At 45.2% G+C, this 18949-nt stretch overlaps 1 protein-coding gene across 3 annotated transcripts in view; it reads left to right on the top strand.

Annotated features, from left to right (window-relative positions):
* LOC133452316 (NACHT, LRR and PYD domains-containing protein 3-like) overlaps window positions 1-18406 on the top strand; it is a 92477-nt gene extending 74071 nt beyond the window's left edge. Inside the window, exons 1-13 of one of the 3 annotated variants that reach the window (XM_061731555.1) lie at window positions 1476-1649; window positions 4406-4540; window positions 4623-4772; window positions 4903-5019; window positions 10321-10399; window positions 11003-11210; window positions 12204-13998; window positions 14252-14425; window positions 16485-16658; window positions 16852-17022; window positions 17504-17550; window positions 17681-18199; window positions 18295-18406. In XM_061731555.1, the coding sequence (XP_061587539.1) occupies window positions 4452-4540; window positions 4623-4772; window positions 4903-5019; window positions 10321-10399; window positions 11003-11210; window positions 12204-13998; window positions 14252-14425; window positions 16485-16658; window positions 16852-17022; window positions 17504-17550; window positions 17681-18199; window positions 18295-18401 (3630 nt within the window). In that variant the 5' untranslated portion in view covers window positions 1476-1649; window positions 4406-4451 and the 3' untranslated portion in view covers window positions 18402-18406. Of the gene's footprint in view, window positions 1-1475; window positions 1650-4405; window positions 4541-4622; window positions 4773-4902; window positions 5020-10320; window positions 10400-11002; window positions 11211-12203; window positions 13999-14251; window positions 14426-16484; window positions 16659-16851; window positions 17023-17503; window positions 17551-17680; window positions 18200-18294 lie in introns of those variants that run through there. The other 2 variants (XM_061731556.1, XM_061731554.1) reach the window with 2 other exon arrangements.
* The last annotated feature ends 543 nt before the right edge of the window (window positions 18407-18949 follow it).

Here is an 18949-nt window from a genome sequence, read left to right as displayed (position 1 = left end):
TAGCATTTTTAAATGCTTAGTCATATATTTCTGTGGCTATTTTGTTGAAAGTAACTCAAAAGTAATACACAAGTAGTGTAACGCATTACAATTCAGATATAGTAATATTGTAATGTAACTAATTACTTTCAAATGACAGTAACTAGTAATATATAATGTATTATATTTTGGATGTATATTTGTAAAGGAAATCTGGGACCTATTTTGTTTTGCAAATAAATGTTACTTTTATGTCCACGATGTTACAGACATTGGAGACATTAATGAGAATAATTATGAAGTAATCATATAAATATTACTAATATAATAACATAATTTGAATTATTACATGTTTAAACTATTATATGAATGATATTCCAATATTTTAAATATGTATGTTTATTCTGTAAACTGAGTTTTAGTAGCCCAAACATTGATTTAACATAAATAGCAGGTGCGTGTGTGTTCATTGCTCCTAACTGTTTATTTCCATCAGAAAGTCCCTGGTTGTAGCTCTGCTGTAGAATCTCTGCTGATAATTATTCATAAGTTTGCAGTGTCAGAACCACATCTGTCATGTTTAGAACAAAGTTTAGAAACATCAGAAACCAAACATCCATCCGTTCCACGGACTCGCTGCTTCGGATCACGTGGTTCAGTCAAACAGCGACATCTGGTGCTGATTGGACGGACTTGGTGACGTCACAGCCGCAGCAGTGTTCTTTGGCCGTTATTGGAATAAATGTTGTTAAAACCTCCCCGTGTGTAAGAAGGAGCTTTCAATAACCGATGACACGGAAATAATATTATTTTTCATCCAAGATTCATTTCTGATATTTAATACTCTGGTTATTCCAGATGAAATGATGATGTTTATAAATCAGACGCCAGCACAGTTATGTCTGTTTATGAACATTTGATAACTGGATGGTTTATTAACGGCTAAACCACGTTTTAGGAGAAAATACTACACTGTGTTGAAAAACTACATTTGGAATCAAGTGTCATAATGGAATTTTACTTAGATTTTATTTTAATTAGTTCAGATAATAAATCACATTTGAAGTTTCAAAACCAGGAACATTTAATCCTCCTTGGTTGTAGGAGTTACTCAGGATGTTTCTGTTGAGATAAGGACATTTGTTTTTTCCAGATAAAATGAAATAAAACCGTATTGATTTGTTTAATGACTGATGCAGGAGTCTCCAGTAGTTTGGGGGATAAACTAAACCAGAGACTGAAACGGAGCTGCAACACTTCTGCTTCATGAGGTCGATACAGATCCAGCTCAAACCAGTTCAATCCAGACACACAATTCCACTAAAACACTTTTACATTTGTGTTATTTATTCTAGAACAATGTAGTTGGTGTTCTAGTTTTCCTTTACTCGGTAGTTTAAAGCAGTTATCTCCTTGTATTTTGTCCGCTCTTGTTAAACCGAGTTTACGCCCCCTGGTGGCGGCGGCCGGTATGACACGTACCGGCCGCGCTGAACCAGGAAACTCTCGGTCAGAGTGAAAGTAAATCTGCAGTAACACATGTGGAGGATCAGGCGTTAAACGGGCCCGGTGAGGTGATCCGAGGACGGAGAACAGCTGCTGATAACCGGATCAATACTTAAAAGTTTATTTCACTCCTGATCTTTGTCTTTTAACTCAGAGAGGTGAAGGTAGGAACTCGTTCTCACTTCTGATTTACCTGCAGACTTTGATCATTCTTGTGTCTGAGGACAAATCTACATGATTGTTAATGACAACATTTTTATTGGTGTTATTATTGATCAGAAAGACCGTGATGATCAGCCGATGATTAGTTTTGTTCATCAATCAAACTTTGGTGTTTTTATTTCCTGGAATGAACCTGTCGTCTCCAACATTAAAGTCAGGCTGCTGTTTCCTGTGGAGCCTTTCAAAATAAAGCATGGTTCCTGGAGGAAGTTGTTGCTTGTGTAAGTGTGTGATGAGGCTGTGAAGGAGGAGGAGACAGTTTCACCTCTGAGCTTCTTCACATTTACAGGAACCAGACTCATGTAGAGTCCTCATGTTCTGGGTATGGGTCTCTGTAAAGCGTCTAGAGACAACTCTGTTGTATTAGACGCTATATAAATAAAATTGAATTGAAATTGAAAATTAGAGGCCCAGTCTCTTTCTGCTTGTTTAAGTTTCTCAACTTCCTGTTTCTGCAGTAAAACTCTGTTGTTCACAGAATTTAATGTTTTTAATCTCAGAAAACAGAAAATGAGGAAAGTGCTGAGAGTTAGTAATTAAGTAAAGGGCATTTATAAAGCACATTTAAAACAGAGATATTATTGACCAAAGTGCTGTACATGATGATAATGATGTCAAAAAAAGAAAGAAAGAAGGTTCAGTGACAACAAATAAATCACAAATTTGACCTAAAAACACAGATGTAAGAAATGACAGGATTAGGGGAGTGGGAAAGCTAGTGAATAGAGGTGGGTTTTTAATCTTAAAGCAGGAGATAGTGGGGGCACATCGGATGTCTGAGGGTAACTGGTTCCACGGCCCTATCACCTTTCAGCTCCAGTTTTCTCTGACTAGAGGAGCTCAGGGACTGCATGGTGGCTGACTGGAACTAAAGAAGGTCAGTGATATAAGCATGGGCCTGCCCTTTTAGAGCCTTAAAATCCATAAGTAAAACTTTTATTTAATTATAAAATATATGTGGAGCCAATGCGGTGAATCCAAGACAGGGGTGACATGTCCACGGTTCCTTGTACCAGTCAGCAGTCTTGCTGCCCCATTTTGGACCAACTGCAGGCATGGTAATAAAGACTGGGGGAGGCCAAGGTAGAGGCAATTGCAGTAATCAAAGGGAGATGTAATGAATTACGTGGATTACTTTTTCCAAGTCATTATAGGTTCAAAACAATTTAAGGTGGGAGATGTTACGTAGCTGATAAAAACAGTTTTTAACAACAGAGCTTATCTGTTTGCCAAGACTGAGCCCTGAATCCAGTAGAACCCCCAGGTTTCTGGCGTGAGATTTAACATGCAGGGTGAGGTGAACTAGTTTACTTGCAACAGTGTTTGTTGATTTAGGAGGACCAAAGATGATGACTTCTGTTTTGCCAAGTGTTATTAAACTGGAGATAGTTGTTTGACATCCAGACTTTGATATCTTCAAACAGTCCAGGAGAGACTGTACAGAGTTGGTGGATTTCAGTGGGAGGTACAGTTGAGAGTCATCTGCATATAAATGAAAAGAGATATTGTATTTTCTGATGATGTCGCCAAGGGGAAGCGTGTAGAGGCAGAAGAGCAATGGGCCTTGTATGGACCCCTGAGGGGCTCCATAGGAGGCAGAGGCAATAGATGAGGAGAACCGGTCAATGAACACGGATAATGTCCTATGTTTAAGATAGGAATTTAACTAGTCCAGGGTTAGGGTTAGGGTTAAGGCTTGCATGCAAAATTTGGTGACTTTTTGGGGAACTATCAAATATGGACCAATCAGACAAAGGGGGGGCGCTCTTTTTGGCGTCTATCTGAGACTGAGAAAAGTAATACGTGTTGTTGCAGGATGGAGACGAACATTTTGATGTATAACACACCTGGGTGCACGTTACGGTTCGGGCCGTATTAATTGCCGAAGAAATGGCATAAATTGCGCCAAAATTACACGATCAATTCAAAAAGGCTAACTTCCTGTTGGGTTTCAGCCATGGCGCCAAGAGACTTTTCTTTAAGTTGTGACATGATACAGGTGTGTAGCGAGTTTCATGCATACACGTCAAACCGTATTGTGGGGCTTGAGGCACAAAGTTTTTTCTGTCTGGACCAATCAGATGAAGGCTGGGCGCGCTTTTTGGCGTCTGTTGTCGCCACGGTAACGCTTTTGACTGAGAAAAGTAATGCGCGTTGTTGCAGGATGGAGACGCACATTTTGATGTATAACACACCTGGGTGCACGTTACGGTTCGGGCCGTATTAACTGCCGAAGGAATGGCATAAATTGCGCCAAAAATGCGTGCAAAATTTGGTGATTTTTGGGGCACGTTTAGGGGGGCAAAAAGGCCCTCCTTTCGTCAGAAGAAAGAATAAAGAAAAATTCCTACAGGTACATTAGGGCCTTCGCACTGTAAGTACTCGGGCCCTAATAACATCAGGGTTGCATTTTCCCCTGGATCTAAAGTATGCAGCAGATCATTAGTCACCGTAAGTAAGGGTGTTTTGGTCCTGTGAAGGGCTCTAAAACCAGACTGAAAAGGTTCTACAATCTTGTGCATGTTTGAAAAAGGGAGCAACTGAGAAAAACTGGTTCCTGACTGCATTCAAGTAACATAAACACTAAAGAGAGGAGCAAACCAGTGCAGGATCAGCTGATCTCTGTCCAACACCAGTGATGTGTGTTTCCTCTGCAGATTAAGGTGTGTGTGTGAGCTGATGTGTGTTTCCTCTGCAGATGAAGGTGTGTGTGTGTGAGCTGATGTGGACGTGAATTCAGCAGAATGCACCAGTGTGAGGACGGAGAGGAGGGAGTTCCTCCCTCTAAAACCTCTCTGTGTGGGGAACATGAGAGTCGGAGCAAAGCTCAGAGGTGAGATGAGAATCTCTAACTGTCCCTGACTCTTCTGCATGTCCGAGCTCAAGACTCACATCACCAAACATCATTATTACAGGAATCGACCTGGACCTGGACCTGGACCTGGACCTGGACCTGGACCTGAACCTGGACCTGGACCTGGACCCAGCTGTGTGTCCTTGAAGAGCGACAAGTCAATGGAATATATTCTTACCTTCAAAGGAGAGCAACGTTCGGCTGTAAAGACGTGAGTGTATCCAAACGCTGCCAATGATTTATGTTTAATACTTTTTAAATAGACTGAATATTTTTATCTGTATATCTTATTTTTCATATAAATAAAAATATTTACATTTTGAACTGTTATTTTCTATCAGGGTCCATCAGAAACGAGACTCTCTTGAACATGAACCCAGCTGTTTGTCCTTGAAGAGCGACCACTCAAAGGACGGGTTTATCGACTTTAAAAGAGACCAACAGTCTTCTTCAGAGAGGTGAGATGTATTTAAACACATTAAATGTAAATTTATAAATATAAATATAATAACAACTAGAAAATTTCAGGAAATTTTGATATGGGCATGCCCTACTGCCCATTCGACCCCTCTTGCTGCTTTGGTTTGGGGCTGTAGTGTTTGTGTTCGGGGTGGTTCTATTTAAGTTTGAGGTGTTTACGGTTGTATTGCATTCATTCCTGTGCTCCCAATAGTTATTAATGGGGCTCGCTTTTTGGCGTCCAGCGTCGCCACGGTAATGCTTTTGACTGAGAAAAATGATGCCCATCGAGGCACGATGGAGACGCATGTAACGATGTATGCCATGCATGGGTGCACGTTCCGGTTCAGGCTACGTTCACGGATAGGTTTTTTTTTCACCATGGTAAGAAACCCCATTCAAATGAAAGGGCCATTTGGCCTGGATTTTGACATAAAATGTCCTTAAATCGCAGCTTCATGAAATTTGAATATGTTAAAGTCCACAGCGTGCCGAGTCTGGGAACATTTGTATGATGTCTCTACGGTAATCTGTTGCCTAGCAACAAGCGTCCAAAGTCAAATGGAAATTTAAAAAAAAAAGAAAGGTAAATATCGCAAAAACGGTACTAATTGGCATTATGAGATTGACCCTAGGCCGGAGGTCAATGATCGACTTTGTTGTCGTTTCATCTGACCTTCGGCCGCATGTCTTGGACACTCGGGTGAAGAGAGGGGCTGAGCTGTCAACTGATCACCACCTGGTGGTGAGTTGGATGCGCTGGCGGAGGAGGAGGTTGGACAGACCGGGCAGACCCAAACGGATTGTGAGGGTCTGTTGGGAACGTCTGGCTGAGCCCTCTGTCAGGGACATCTTCAACTCCACCTCCGGGAGAGCTTCTCTCGGATCCCGGGGGAGGCGGGGGACATCGAGTCCGAGTGGACCATGTTCTCTGCCTCCATTGTCAACGCGGCGGCTCGAAGCTGTGGACGCAAGGTCTCCGGTGCCTGTCGTGGCGGCAATCCTAGAACCCGGTGGTGGACACCGGAAGTACAGGATGCCGTCAGACTGAAGAAGGAGTCCTACCGGGCTATGTTGGCCGGTGGGACTCCTGACGCAGTAGATAGGTACCGGCAGGCCAAGCGGGCCGCGGCTCGGGCAGTCCTGGAGGCAAAAACTCGGGTCTGGGAGGAGTTCGGGGAGGCCATGGAGGAGGACTTTCGGTCGGCCTCGAGGAAATTCTGGAGGACCGTTCGGCGCCTCAGAAGGGGGAAGCAGTACTCTGCCGGCACCATTTATGGTGCTGGTGGGGAGCTGTTGACCTCGACTGGGGACATTGTCGGACGGTGGAAGGAATACTTTGAGGATCTCCTTAACCCGACTGACATGCCTTCCACTGAGGAAGCAGAGGGTTGGGGCTCGGAGGCGTGCTCATCCATCACCCAAGCCGAGGTCACCGAGGTGGTTCGTAAGCTCCTCGGTGGCCGGGCACCGGGGGTGGATGAGATTCGCCCTGAGTACCTCAAGTCTCTGGATGTCGTAGGGCTGTCTTGGCTGACACGCCTCTGCGACATTGCATGGAGGAAGGGGACAGTACCGCTGGGGTGGCAAACCGGGGTGGTGGTCCCTCTGTTCAAAAAGGGGGACCGGAGAGTGTGTTCCAACTACAGGGGGATCACACTTCTCAGCCTCAGGGAAAGTCTACGCCAGGGTACTGGAGAGGAGATTACGGCCGATAGTCGAACCTCGGATTCAGGAGGAACAATGCGGTTTTCGTCCCGGTCGTGGAACACTGGACCAGCTCTATACCCTCCGCAGGGTGCTCGAGGGTTCATGGGAATTTGCCCAACCAGTCTACATGTGTTTTGTGGATCTGGAGAAGACATTTGACCGTGTCCCTCGTGCCATTCTGTGGGGGGTGCTGAGTGAGTATGGAGTCCGGGGCCCTCTACTAAGGGCTGTCCGGTCTCTGTATGATCGAAGCAGGAGTCTGGTTCGCATTGCCGGCAGTAAGTCAGACTTGTTCCCGGTGCATGTTGGACTCCGGCAGGGCTGCCCTTTGTCACCGGTCCTGTTCATAATTTTTATGGACAGGATTTCTAGGCGCAGCCAGGGGCCAGAGGGGATCCGGTTTGGGAACCTCAGGATTTCATCTCTGCTTTTTGCAGATGATGTTGTCCTGTTGGCTTCATCAGACCGGGACCTCCAGCATGTGCTGGGGCGGTTTGCGGCCGAGTGCGACGCGGCAGGGATGAGAATCAGCACCTCCAAGACCGAGGCCATGGTTCTCGACCGGAAAAGGGTGGCATGCCTTCTCCGGGTGGGTGGAGAAGTCCTGCCTCAGGTGGAGGAGTTCAAGTATCTCGGGATCTTGTTCACGAGTGAGGGAACAATGGAGCGTGAGATTGACAGGCGGATCGGTGCAGCGTCCGCAGTAATGCGGTCGATGTACTGGACCGTCGTGGTAAAGAGGGAGCTGAGTCGAAAGGCGAAGCTCTCGATTTACCGGTCAATCTACGCCCCTACCCTCACCTATGGTCATGAACTTTGGGTAGTGACCGAAAGGACAAGATCGCGGATACAAGCGGCCGAGATGAGTTTCCTCCGCAGGGTGGCTGGACGCTCCCTTAGAGATGAGTTTCCTCCGCAGGGTGGCTGGACGCTCCCTTAGAGATAGGGTGAGGAGTTCGGTCACCCGGGAGGAGCTCGGAGTCGAGCCGCTACTCCTCCACATTGAGAGGAGTCAGCTGAGGTGGCTTGGGCATCTGTACCGGATGCCTCCTGGACGCCTCCCTAGGGAGGTGTTCCAGGCATGTCCCACCGGGAGGAGACCCCGGGGAAGACCCAGGACACGCTGGAGAGACTATGTCTCTCGGCTGGCCTGGGAACGCCTCGGACTCCCCCCGGAAGAGCTGGAGGAGGTGTCTGGGGTGAGGGAAGTCTGGGCATCCCTGCTGAAGCTGCTGCCCCTGCGACCCGGTAACGGATAAAGCGGGAGAAGATGATGATGATGATGATGATGATGAGATTGTAAGGTCCGTTAGTGCCATTCGGGCCAAGTGTTTGAAAGTTTGAACGATGTCTCTACGAAAAAGTTCGGCCGAGCAATAAGCGTCTGAATTTTTGCCTTTTTTTTGCTTTTTGGCATCTAGCGTTTCCACGGTAACGCTTTTGACTGAAAAAAGTAATACCCATCGAGGCACGATGGAGACGCATCTAACGATGTATGCCATGCATGGGTGCTCATTGCGGTCCGAGCAGCATTAACAGATGTTTTATTCACATGCTCCCCCATACAAATGCATAGGTTTTTGTTGCCATGGTAACAAGCTCCATAGCATAGAATGGGACAATTTGGCTTCAATATCTCAAAAGCTGTAAACGACAGCGTAATGAGACCTCAGTATGTTGTAGTCCACAGCAACCCGAGTCTTTTAACGTTGAATCAAAGTCTCTACGATATCGCGTTGCCACGCAACAAGCGTCCAAAGTTCCGTTAGTATCAAAATGAGCAAAGTGGAATATCTCAAAAACCGTAAAAGCTAGCATGATGAGACTAAAATATGTTGTAGTACAACGCGTCCCGGGTTTGTCAATGTTGTAATGATGTCTGTACGACAAACCGTTGCCTAGCAACAAGCGTCCAAAATAAAATTTCGCAAAAACCGTAATAACTAGCATGATGAAGTTGTACGGTCCTTTAGTGACAATCGGGCCGAGTGTTTGAAAGTTTGAACGATGTCTCTACGATAAAGTTTGGCCGAGCAATAAGCGTGCAAAATTTCGCCTTTTTTTGGCTTTTTGGCAACTAGCGTTGCCACGGTAACCCCTATTACTGAGAAAAGTAATGCCCATCGAGGCACGATGGAGACGCATCCAACGATGTAAGGCATGCATGGGTGCACGTTGCGGTTCGGGCCGTATTAACGGACGAAAAAAAGTGCAGAATAATAATAAGGAAGAAAAGGGAAACCTTTTCTGTATACCATTATATCGCCAAGCTGTAAACGACAGCGTAATGAGACCTCAGTATGTTGTAGTCCACAGCAACCCGAGTCTTTTAACGTTGAATCAAAGTCTCTACGATATCGCGTTGCCGCGCAACAGGCGTCCAAAGTTCCGTTAGTATCAAAATGAGCAAAGTGGAATATCTCAAAAACCGTAAAAGCTAGCATGATGAGACTAAACTATGTTGTAGTACAACGCGTCCCGGGTTTGTCAATGTTGTAATGATGTCTGTACGACAAACCGTTGCCTAGCAACAAGCGTCCAAAATAAAATTGATTTTTTTTTTTAATTGAAAGTTAAATTTCGCAAAAACCGTAATAACTAGCGTGATGAAGTTGTACGGTCCTTTAGTGACAATCGGGGCGAGTGTTTGAAAGTTTGAACGATGTCTCTACGATAAAGTTTGGCCGAGCAATAAGCGTGCAAAATTTCGCCTTTTTTTTTGCTTTTTGGCAACTAGCGTTGCCACGGTAACCCATATTACTGAGAAAAGTAATGCCCATCGAGGCACGATGGAGACGCATCCAACGATGTATGGCATGCATGGGTGCACGTTGCGGTTCGGGCCGCATTAACGGACGAAAAAAAGTGCGGAATAATAATAAGGAAGAAAAGGGAAACCTTTTCTGTATACCATATATCGCCTTCATTTTCATGTTTTTCCTAATTTTTTCGGGCGTGTTTTATTTTTTGGGGATTTTTTTTTTCCACATCAGAGCGGGGTCATGCTGCACATCCGCTGGTGTGACAGGGGACTTTTGCGACTTTAGCTTTTTAGCTAAATGCTAGCAACATTGCCCTTTTGGCTATTCTGGACGATTGCAATATGGTCATGCCACTACTTGGCATGCCCATAATAACAAATATTATATAAATTAAATTCCTCTGGTTGACACATCTGGAGGTCTTACCTTCCAGAGGACTGATCCTGATGATGATCCAGAGTTCCTCTTACTGATCCTGATGATGATCCAGAGTTCCTCTTACTGATCCTGATGATGATCCAGAGTTCCTCTTACTTATCCTGGTGATGGTCCAGAGTTCCTCTTACTGATCCTCATGATAGTCCAGAGTTCATCAGCTGCTTCATGTCTCCATCAGTTGTGCATGTTCCTGATCTTGTTGTAACTTTTCACTGAGGTCACATGTTCTCGGTGGATCAGCAGGATTAGTAAACCTTCAGCACCACCAGTCCTCTGATGGACTGTCCTCATCCAAACAGGACTTCATGGACCTTCAGCTGTTGTTTGTCTGGTGTTTGTCTTTGTGAGGACAGACATGATGTGAGCTAATTCTTCCTGGTTCCTCCACAGAGTGGACCAGCAGATCTCAGAGTCCCCCAGTGGTCCGTCTGTCCAGCAGCATCAGACACAGCTGGACTCCGTCTTTCAGGTCTGTACATGAACAACAACTGCTTCTCCACCTGTTCTGTTGATGTTTGTCTCCATGCTGGTCTCTGGAGACCAGTGGACTGTCAATCTGTCCAACATGGACCTGATGTTTGTCTCCATGCTGGTCTCTGGAGACCAGTGGACTGTCAGTCTGTCCAACATGGACCAGATGTTTGTCTCCATGCTGGTCTCTGGAGACCAGTGGACTGTCAGTCTTTCCAACATGGACCTGATGTTTGTCTCCATGCTGGTCTCTGGAGACCAGTGGACTGTCAGTCTGTCCATCATGGGTCTGATGTTTGTCTCCATGCTGGTCTCCGGAGACCAGTGGACTGTCAGTCTGTCCATCATGGGTCTGATGTTTGTCTCCATGCTGGTCTCTGGAGACCAGTGGACTGTCAGTCTGTCCAACATGGACCGGATGTTTGTCTCCATGCTGGTCTCTGGAGACCAGTGGACTGTCAGTCTGTCCAACATGGGTCTGATGTTTGTCTCCATGCTGGTCTCTGGAGACCAGTGGACTGTCAGTCTGTCCATCATGGACCTGATGTTTGTCTCCGTAGTTTCAGTCTGATTGTGTCCTTCATGTGATCTTCTGTTCCAGCTGCTGGAGGAAAACATTGTCATGTTTGTGAAGACCGAGCTGAAGAAGATCCAGAGGGTTCTGAGTCCAGATTATCCAGAATCCCTAGAGCACCTGTTGGAGGGTGAGGATGAAGAGCAGAGGAGCAGCAGAGAGGCGTTTGTGAAGATCACAATGAACTTTCTGAGGAGAATGAAGCAGGAGGAGCTGGCTGAGCGTCTGCAGAGCAGTAAGAGGATTTCTATGAACATTTAAGCTGCTGGATTAATGTCCCAGAATGCCACAGGAGATAAACAACATTCACAGATCAGCCACAACATTAAAACTACTGAAAGATGAAGTACTGCTCTTCTTGTTCCAACAATGTTCTGCTTGAATCAAATCTGCATTCTTGATCCACACGAAGGTTATTTTGACCGTTGACACCCAGCTAAATATTTCTGCAGGCCAGTTGCCCCCCATGGCCTAGTACCCCCCTACAGTAGCACCCTCCCTGTACAGGACAGCAGTGGACCTCAATAAACATCATTAATTATGAATTTAACTTATAATGCACTTTACATTCAATGAATCTCAAAGGGCAGACTGAGGGAAGCGTGGCTGCCATATTGCACCAAACGGCCCCTCCGACCACCACCACACATTCATACGGGGCAAGGTGGGTAAGGTGTCTTGCCCAAGGACACTACGACAGCAACTGGGATGGAGCAGGATTCGAACCGCCAACCTTCCGATCATTGGACGACCCAATCTACCACCTGAGCTACTCCCGCCCTTTTAACTGACCAACACCACAAGATAACTGGAAGATTTTAGTCCTGGTTTTCCTCTTCCAGGAATCCTGCTGAACTCCAGATTGTCTTGATGGTTCTACAGATTATTGGATCAGGTCATCTTCTGGTGTTTTCCAATCCTAAACCTGGAAAATCCACTTCACAGACAACACAACAATAACAAGAACACAGCAAACCACAAACCCACAACCCACCAGGGCTGTACTGCTAACATCCTGGTACTAGAAACTCCAGGACCACCAGATGTTCTTGTCACTTCCACGTCCTGAATGTTAAGAGGTGTTTTGGTGGTAAAAGTGATTCTACTCAATATTGGACAGCTCATCGTAACGTTAGAGTCGATCAGTGTCGGTTCACATCCTGATTCTTTAAGAGAATTAAGTTGAACTTTATAAAACACTAATTGTTTTTTTTTCATGTGTATTCAGATGTTTCTGCTGCAGTTTGTAAAAAGCGGCTGAAGTCTAAGCTGAAGAAGAAGTCCCAGTGTGTGTTTGAGGGGCTTGGTAAAGCAGGAAACCCAACCCTTCTGGAGCAGATCTACACAGAGCTCTACATCACAGAGGGAGGGACTGGAGAGGTCAACAATGAACATGAAGTCAGACAGATTGAAGCAGCTTCAAGGAAACCACACAGAGCAGAAACAGCCATCAGACAGGAAGACATCTTTAAACTCCCACCTGGAAGAGATGAACCAATCAGAACAGTGATGACGAAGGGAGTGGCCGGCATCGGGAAAACAGTCCTAACACAGAAGTTCACTCTGGACTGGGCTGAAGGCAGAACCAACCAGGACATCCAGTTCCTGCTTCCATTCACCTTCAGAGAGCTGAATGTGCTGAAAGAGAGAAAGTTCAGCTTGGTGGAACTTGTTCATCACTTCTTCACCGAAACCAGAGAAATGTGCAGCTTTGAAGAGCTCCAGGTCGTGTTCATCTTTGACGGTCTGGATGAGAGTCGACTTCCTCTGGACTTCCACAACAATGAGGTCCTGACTGATGTTACAGAGTCCACCTCAGTGGATGTGCTGCTGACAAACCTCATCAGGGGGAACCTGCTTCCTTCTGCTCGTCTCTGGATCACCACACGACCCGCAGCAGCCAATCAGATCCCTCCTGAGTGTGTTGACATGGTGACTGAAGTCAGAGGGTTTAGTGACCCACAGAAGGAGGAATACTTCAGGAAGAGGTTCAGAGAAGAAGAGCAGACCAGCAAGATCATCTCCCACATCAAGACATCACGGAGCCTCCACATCATGTGCCACATCCCAGTCTTCTGCTGGATCACTGCTACGGTCCTGGAGAACGTCCTGGAAAATGTCCTGGAGACCAGAGAGGGAGGGGGGCTGCCCAAGACCCTGACTGAGATGTACATCCACTTCCTGGTGGTCCAGGCCAAACTGAAGAAGGTCAAGTATGACGGAGGAGCTGAGACGGATCCACACTGGAGTCCAGAGAGCAGGAAGATGGTGGAGTCTCTGGGAAAACTGGCTTTTGAGCAGCTGCAGAAAGGAAACCTGATCTTCTATGAACCAGACCTGAGAGAGTGTGGCATCGATGTCAGAGAGGCTTCAGTTTACTCAGGAGTGTTCACACAGATCTTTAGAGAGGAGAGCAGCCTGTACCAGGACCAGGTCTTCTGCTTCATCCATCTGAGTGTTCAGGAGTTTCTGGCTGCTCTTCATGTCCATTGGACCTTCATCAAGTCTGGAGTCAACCTGCTGGAGGAACAAAGAAACACCTCCAGGTGGTTTAAAACCAGAGCCGTGACTGACCTCCATCAGAGTGCTGTGGACAAGGCCTTACAGAGTCCAAATGGAAACCTGGACTTGTTCCTTCGCTTCCTCCTGGGTCTTTCACTGGAGACCAATCAGACTCTCCTACGAGGTCTGTTGGAACTAAAAAAAAGAAGTTCACAGAACAATCAGGAAACAGTTAAATACATCAAGAAGAAGATCACAGAGGATCTGTCTGCAGAGAGAAGCATCAACCTGTTCCACTGTCTGAATGAACTGAATGATGGTTCTCTGTTGGAGGACGTCCAACGGTACCTGAGGTCTGGACGTCTCTCCACACATAAACTGTCTCGTGCTCAGTGGTCGGCTCTGATCTTCATCTTACTGTCATCAGAAGATCTGGAGGTGTTTGACCTGAAGAAGTTCTCAGCTTCAGAGGAGGTTCTACGGAGGCTGCTGCCGGTGGTCAAAGCCTCCAAGAAAGTTGTGTAAGGACCAACACGGACACATCTGTTTTAATTACAATCACATGTTTTCTTGGAGGAAACCAGTTAAATTCACTGTTCAACTAAGTTCAGGTTCATGTGGGACCAGTTCTCATCAATGATTCATCACAGGAAACTCAATACTTATTGATTATTAGTTTAAATAATCAGCATTTATTGATATTATATCATTTCGTTGTTAAATGACAATCAACTTTTAAATAACCTCATGATCTCTCTTTAATCTCCTCTGCAGGTTGAGTGACTGTAACCTCTCAGAGAACATCTGTCCACTTCTGTCCTCAGTTCTCAGCTCTCAGTCCTCCAGTCTGACAGAACTGGACCTGAGTAACAACCACCTGCAGGATTCAGGACTGAAGAATCTGTGTCCTGGACTGGAGAGTCCACACTGTCAACTGGAGTCTCTCAGGTCAGAATCCACCAAGTGTTTAACTGGTGACCATTACAACTGTTTGTTTGGTTGTTTTGTTAGATCTCCGTTAGCTGCTGACCTTTCACAGCAGTTTCTCTGGGGTCTCATCAGAATCATCAGCTGAATTACAACATTATCATTAATTAAAATACGTAAACATACATGCTCACAACTCAGACAACAGAAACTAGGACACCTGCTTAAAGTAAAAAAAAACAACATTATAATCAGCACAATGGCATTATGACTGTACATTTCCTCTTTTTAAAGTCAGGATTTAAATTTTTCTCATCACACTCAACAAGATATTAAGAGAAATCAAATCAAGAGCTCAATTTAAAAAGAATACAAACATATTTTCAATTTTTCAACAACACAACAACTTTCTGGACAGTGTGAGATAGAACAAACAATCATGTGCTGTTCACATTTTAACACCCCCTTCAGCAAAACTACACACAAACACACAAGAAATAGAGGAAAAGGAAACAGTGTCAAAACAATAAACAGATTAATAGCTCAATTCTTAACACTCCATTTTATTTTCCATAATAAACAAAAATAACTTGAGCTTCTTGTTAAAGCTTATCATTTTATCTCAAGTCCAAAGTTCTGGTAATTCACTCCACACCACCATCGCTCTGTGATTCATTGTCTTCTGTTTTAAGTTACTTCTACATGGAGGCAACAGAAAATGACCTGCTGATGTCCAACTCGACCAATTATTGTGTGTGTGAAAAACATGATAATTTTCTGTAGTGTTTCTGGTGTTTTAGTCATAACTACTTTATTGATTAAACTCATCAATGGATATTTCCTCCTACATTCTCCACTTCACCAGGATGGATGGGGATTCATTACTTCCACTGGTCTGATAAAGTTGCTGAATGACTCAGCCAGCTGCTTTGTTCTGATTTACCTGCAGCCTGGCCAGGTTTCGTTTGGTTGTACTGGACCAAATCACGGAGCAATAATCTACATTTGACAAGACCGATGCGTGTATCACCTGTTTAATCAAATCATTAGGCAAAAACTTCCTGCAGTGTTTAATCACAGCTATAACTCTACCCATTCTCTGCACTATTTGGTCAACTTGTCTATTCCAGGACATTTGACTCTCTACAACATCCCCTAATACCTTCACTTCTGTTACTTGCTCTCTTACTACTTCACCCATATTTAAGCATAGCACAGGGTCATTTATTAATGAATGTTTTAAACCTAAAACAGTACACTTTCTCTTCACCTTATCCAGAACTAATTTGTTTCTTATCATCCATTTTTATGTCAATTTTAAATCCACCCTTTAAATCTCAAGTGAATTCAGCAGGCACATTTGCTGATGTATAAACTGTCAAATCGTCAGCATACATTGCAATGGTGGCATGATTTAGAATAAACAGTAAATCATTGATGAATATTGAAAATAAAAGCAGACCCAAAGAACTCCCTTGGGGAACCCCACAGCTCACACTCTCAGCTTGGAATCGCTACCATTAAAGTAAACAGTGCTTTTCCCATCAGACAAATAACTCTACATGCAATAGTAGCTGATTCAAAACCATAGCAGCTTAACTTATTCAATAACACATTATGGTCATTATTAACCTAGAGACATGTGGAGGAGAGTGGACCATACACCTCCAGTTATAATATCTTTACACTGGTTTCCTGTCTGTCCCAGAATAGATGTTAAATCCTGCTCCTGGTTTATGAATCTCTGACTGATTTTGGATCAAAATAAATCTCTGATCTCCTGGTCCATGATGACCAAAAAAGCAATCAGCTTTTGCTCCTCACCTGTGGAACAAACTCCCAGAATGCATCAGGGATGCTGAAACTCTCTATAGCCTTAAATGAAGTTGAAAATCTTTTTATCTGTTTACCTTTTTATTTACTTATGTCTGTCTGTATTTAATTACTGCTTTTAAATTCTTAAATGTTTTATTCATTTTTTATTTTTTTATTTTAAGCACTTTGAGTTGTCTTGTACATGAAATGTTTTACACAAACTTTCATAAATAACCTCATGATCTCTCTTGAATCTCCTCTGCAGGTTGAGTGACTGTAACCTCTCAGAGAACATCTGTCCACTTCTGTCCTCAGTTCTCAGCTCTCAGTCCTCCAGTCTGACAGAACTGGACCTGAGTAACAACCACCTGCAGGATTCAGGACTGAAGAAGCTGTGTCCTGGACTGGAGAGTCCACACTGTCACCTGGAGACTCTCAGGTCAGAATCCACCAAGTGTTCAACTGTTGACCTTTAGAACTGTGGTTGATATTGAAGGATTGTTGATGTGTTTCTGCTGATCCTGACTTTTCCTTCAGCACCATCATCAGGTGAACACGAGGACAGAGTCAGCTTTAGTTTCAGAGCAGTTCTCTCAGAGTCTCTGTATGTGTGTTGTGTTGTGTGTCTGCAGGCTGTCAGGCTGTCTGATCTCAGAGGAAGGAAGTGCTTCTCTGGTCTCAGCTCTGAGCTCCAACCCCTCCCACCTGAGAGAGCTAGACCTGAGCTACAACCATCCAGGAGAGTCAGCAGGGAAGCTTCTGTCTGGACTGGAGGATCCCCGCTGGAGACTGGACACTCTCAGGTAGGAAGACAGAAGGACATCAGTGTGCTGGACTCTTCATGGTGTCTTTGTGGGCCTCATCTTTGTGATTCTCTGGCTTTGAACAGAGATCTTTGAGCAGACGGAGCTGCTGCAGCTCATCTGGTGCTGCAGCAGAGCTGATAGATGCACTTCACAACTCTGAGCCGTTCTTGACCCAGTAAACATCCCAGAATCACAGCAGGGTGGTTTTCAGGCCCATCACAGCACAATAACAGCTGCACCTTCACTCATCCATGACATGGTCTCCTCCTGCTGCTGATTCAGCAGAGATGAAACCAGATGAAAATAATGTGTTGAAACTGTCCTGGAACGTGACGACCACAGGACAGACTTCAGAGATGCTGCATTCAAGTGCTCCTGTCCAAGTGTTGGACTGTTCCTTCATCCGTGTGTGAGAGCCATGTAATGTCCACGTTTGCTGAGAGAGACTGAGCTGGTCTGACCCCCCTCCTCTTTTCAGGGTGGAGCCTGCTGGACAACGATGGTTGACACCAGGTCCGTGGAAGTGTAAGTGTATTTTTATTTCATTCACACATTCAACCATCTTCACACTGTCACATCACTCATTCATGTGTCCATCAATGATCAATGACAGATCAATAATAACTGCAGCTGGATTGTTTGTTTTCTCCATCAGATTCCTGTCAACTCACCATCGACACAAACACACTCCACAACAACATCAAACTGTCTGACAACAACAGGAAGATGACACGTGTGAGGGAGGATCAGTCATATCCTGATCATCCAGACAGGTTTGATGATCCTCCTCAGCTGCTGTGTAGAGAAGTTCTGATGGGTCGATGTTACTGGGAGGTCCAGAGGAGAGGAGGAGTTTCTGTATCAGTGAGTTACAGAAGAATCAACAGGAAAGGAAGGTCTAAAGACTGTGGGTTTGGATGGAACGATCATTCCTGGAGTCTGGACTGTTATGATGGTTGGTACCATGTCCGTCACAATAACATAGTAACATCTTCCTCCTCCTCTCCCTCAGTCTCTGACAGAGCAGCAGTGTACGTGGACGTTCCTGCTGGAACTCTGTCCTTCTACAGCGTCTCCTCTGACAGACTGATCCTCCTCCACACCTTCAACACCACATTCACTGAACCTCTATGTCCTGGGTTCGGGTTCTATCGTGGTTCTTCAGTGTCTCTGAGTTGAGTTCAGTCTCAAGAGTCTCCTCCTGTCAGAGAAACTGTCTCTGTTGGACAGATAGTTGAGTCTGTACATGTCTGTCTCTGTCTCCATCAGAACTTGGAAACTTCTTCCTCTTCCGGTCCTTAAAAGGTGGATGCTGCCGTTATTCCAGGATCCACATGTTGTTCTTCTGTCTGTTTCCAGTCAGAGCTTCACAGTGAACAGCAGCATGTTGTTTCTCTGCAGCTCAGTTCAGCTGAGATCATTCACTTCATGTCAGCTGCAGGTAGTTTGCTGCACATGTGACCAACTGTGATGTCAGAGAGGAATCACTGAGCTGCAATCAGCCCAGATGAAGTTACAACCTGCTGACAGATCTGAGCACAAGGTTGCTGTGCAGCCAGGGTTCATCCTGGTCTTTATTCACACCACTTCCTGTTCCAGCCATGACATCACTACTGGACTGTCAGATCTCTGTCATGGTAAAGGGTTTGTTTGTATGTGAGCTCTCGGAACGTGTCCTAAAAGCCTGTGCCCACCAGCTGGCGGGGGTATTCACGGGAATATTCAACCTGTCTCTCTCCCTCAGAACTGTTCCCACCTGCCTCAAGTACAGCACCATCATTCCCATCCCCAAACAGCAGAAAGTAACTAGTCTCAATGACTGGCGCCCCATAGCCCTCACACCAATAGCCAGTAAGTGCTTTGAGCAACTGGTCAAGTCACAAATAACCCCCATGCTTCCCCCCACCCTGGACCCCTTGCAGTT

The sequence above is a fragment of the Cololabis saira genome, chromosome 10 (genome assembly GCF_033807715.1).
Source record: "Cololabis saira isolate AMF1-May2022 chromosome 10, fColSai1.1, whole genome shotgun sequence".
In the NCBI taxonomy this organism is placed as follows: Eukaryota; Metazoa; Chordata; class Actinopteri; order Beloniformes; family Belonidae; genus Cololabis; species Cololabis saira.
Note: the sequence above shows the minus strand (reverse complement) of the source record. Positions and strands in the feature narration are given on the sequence as shown.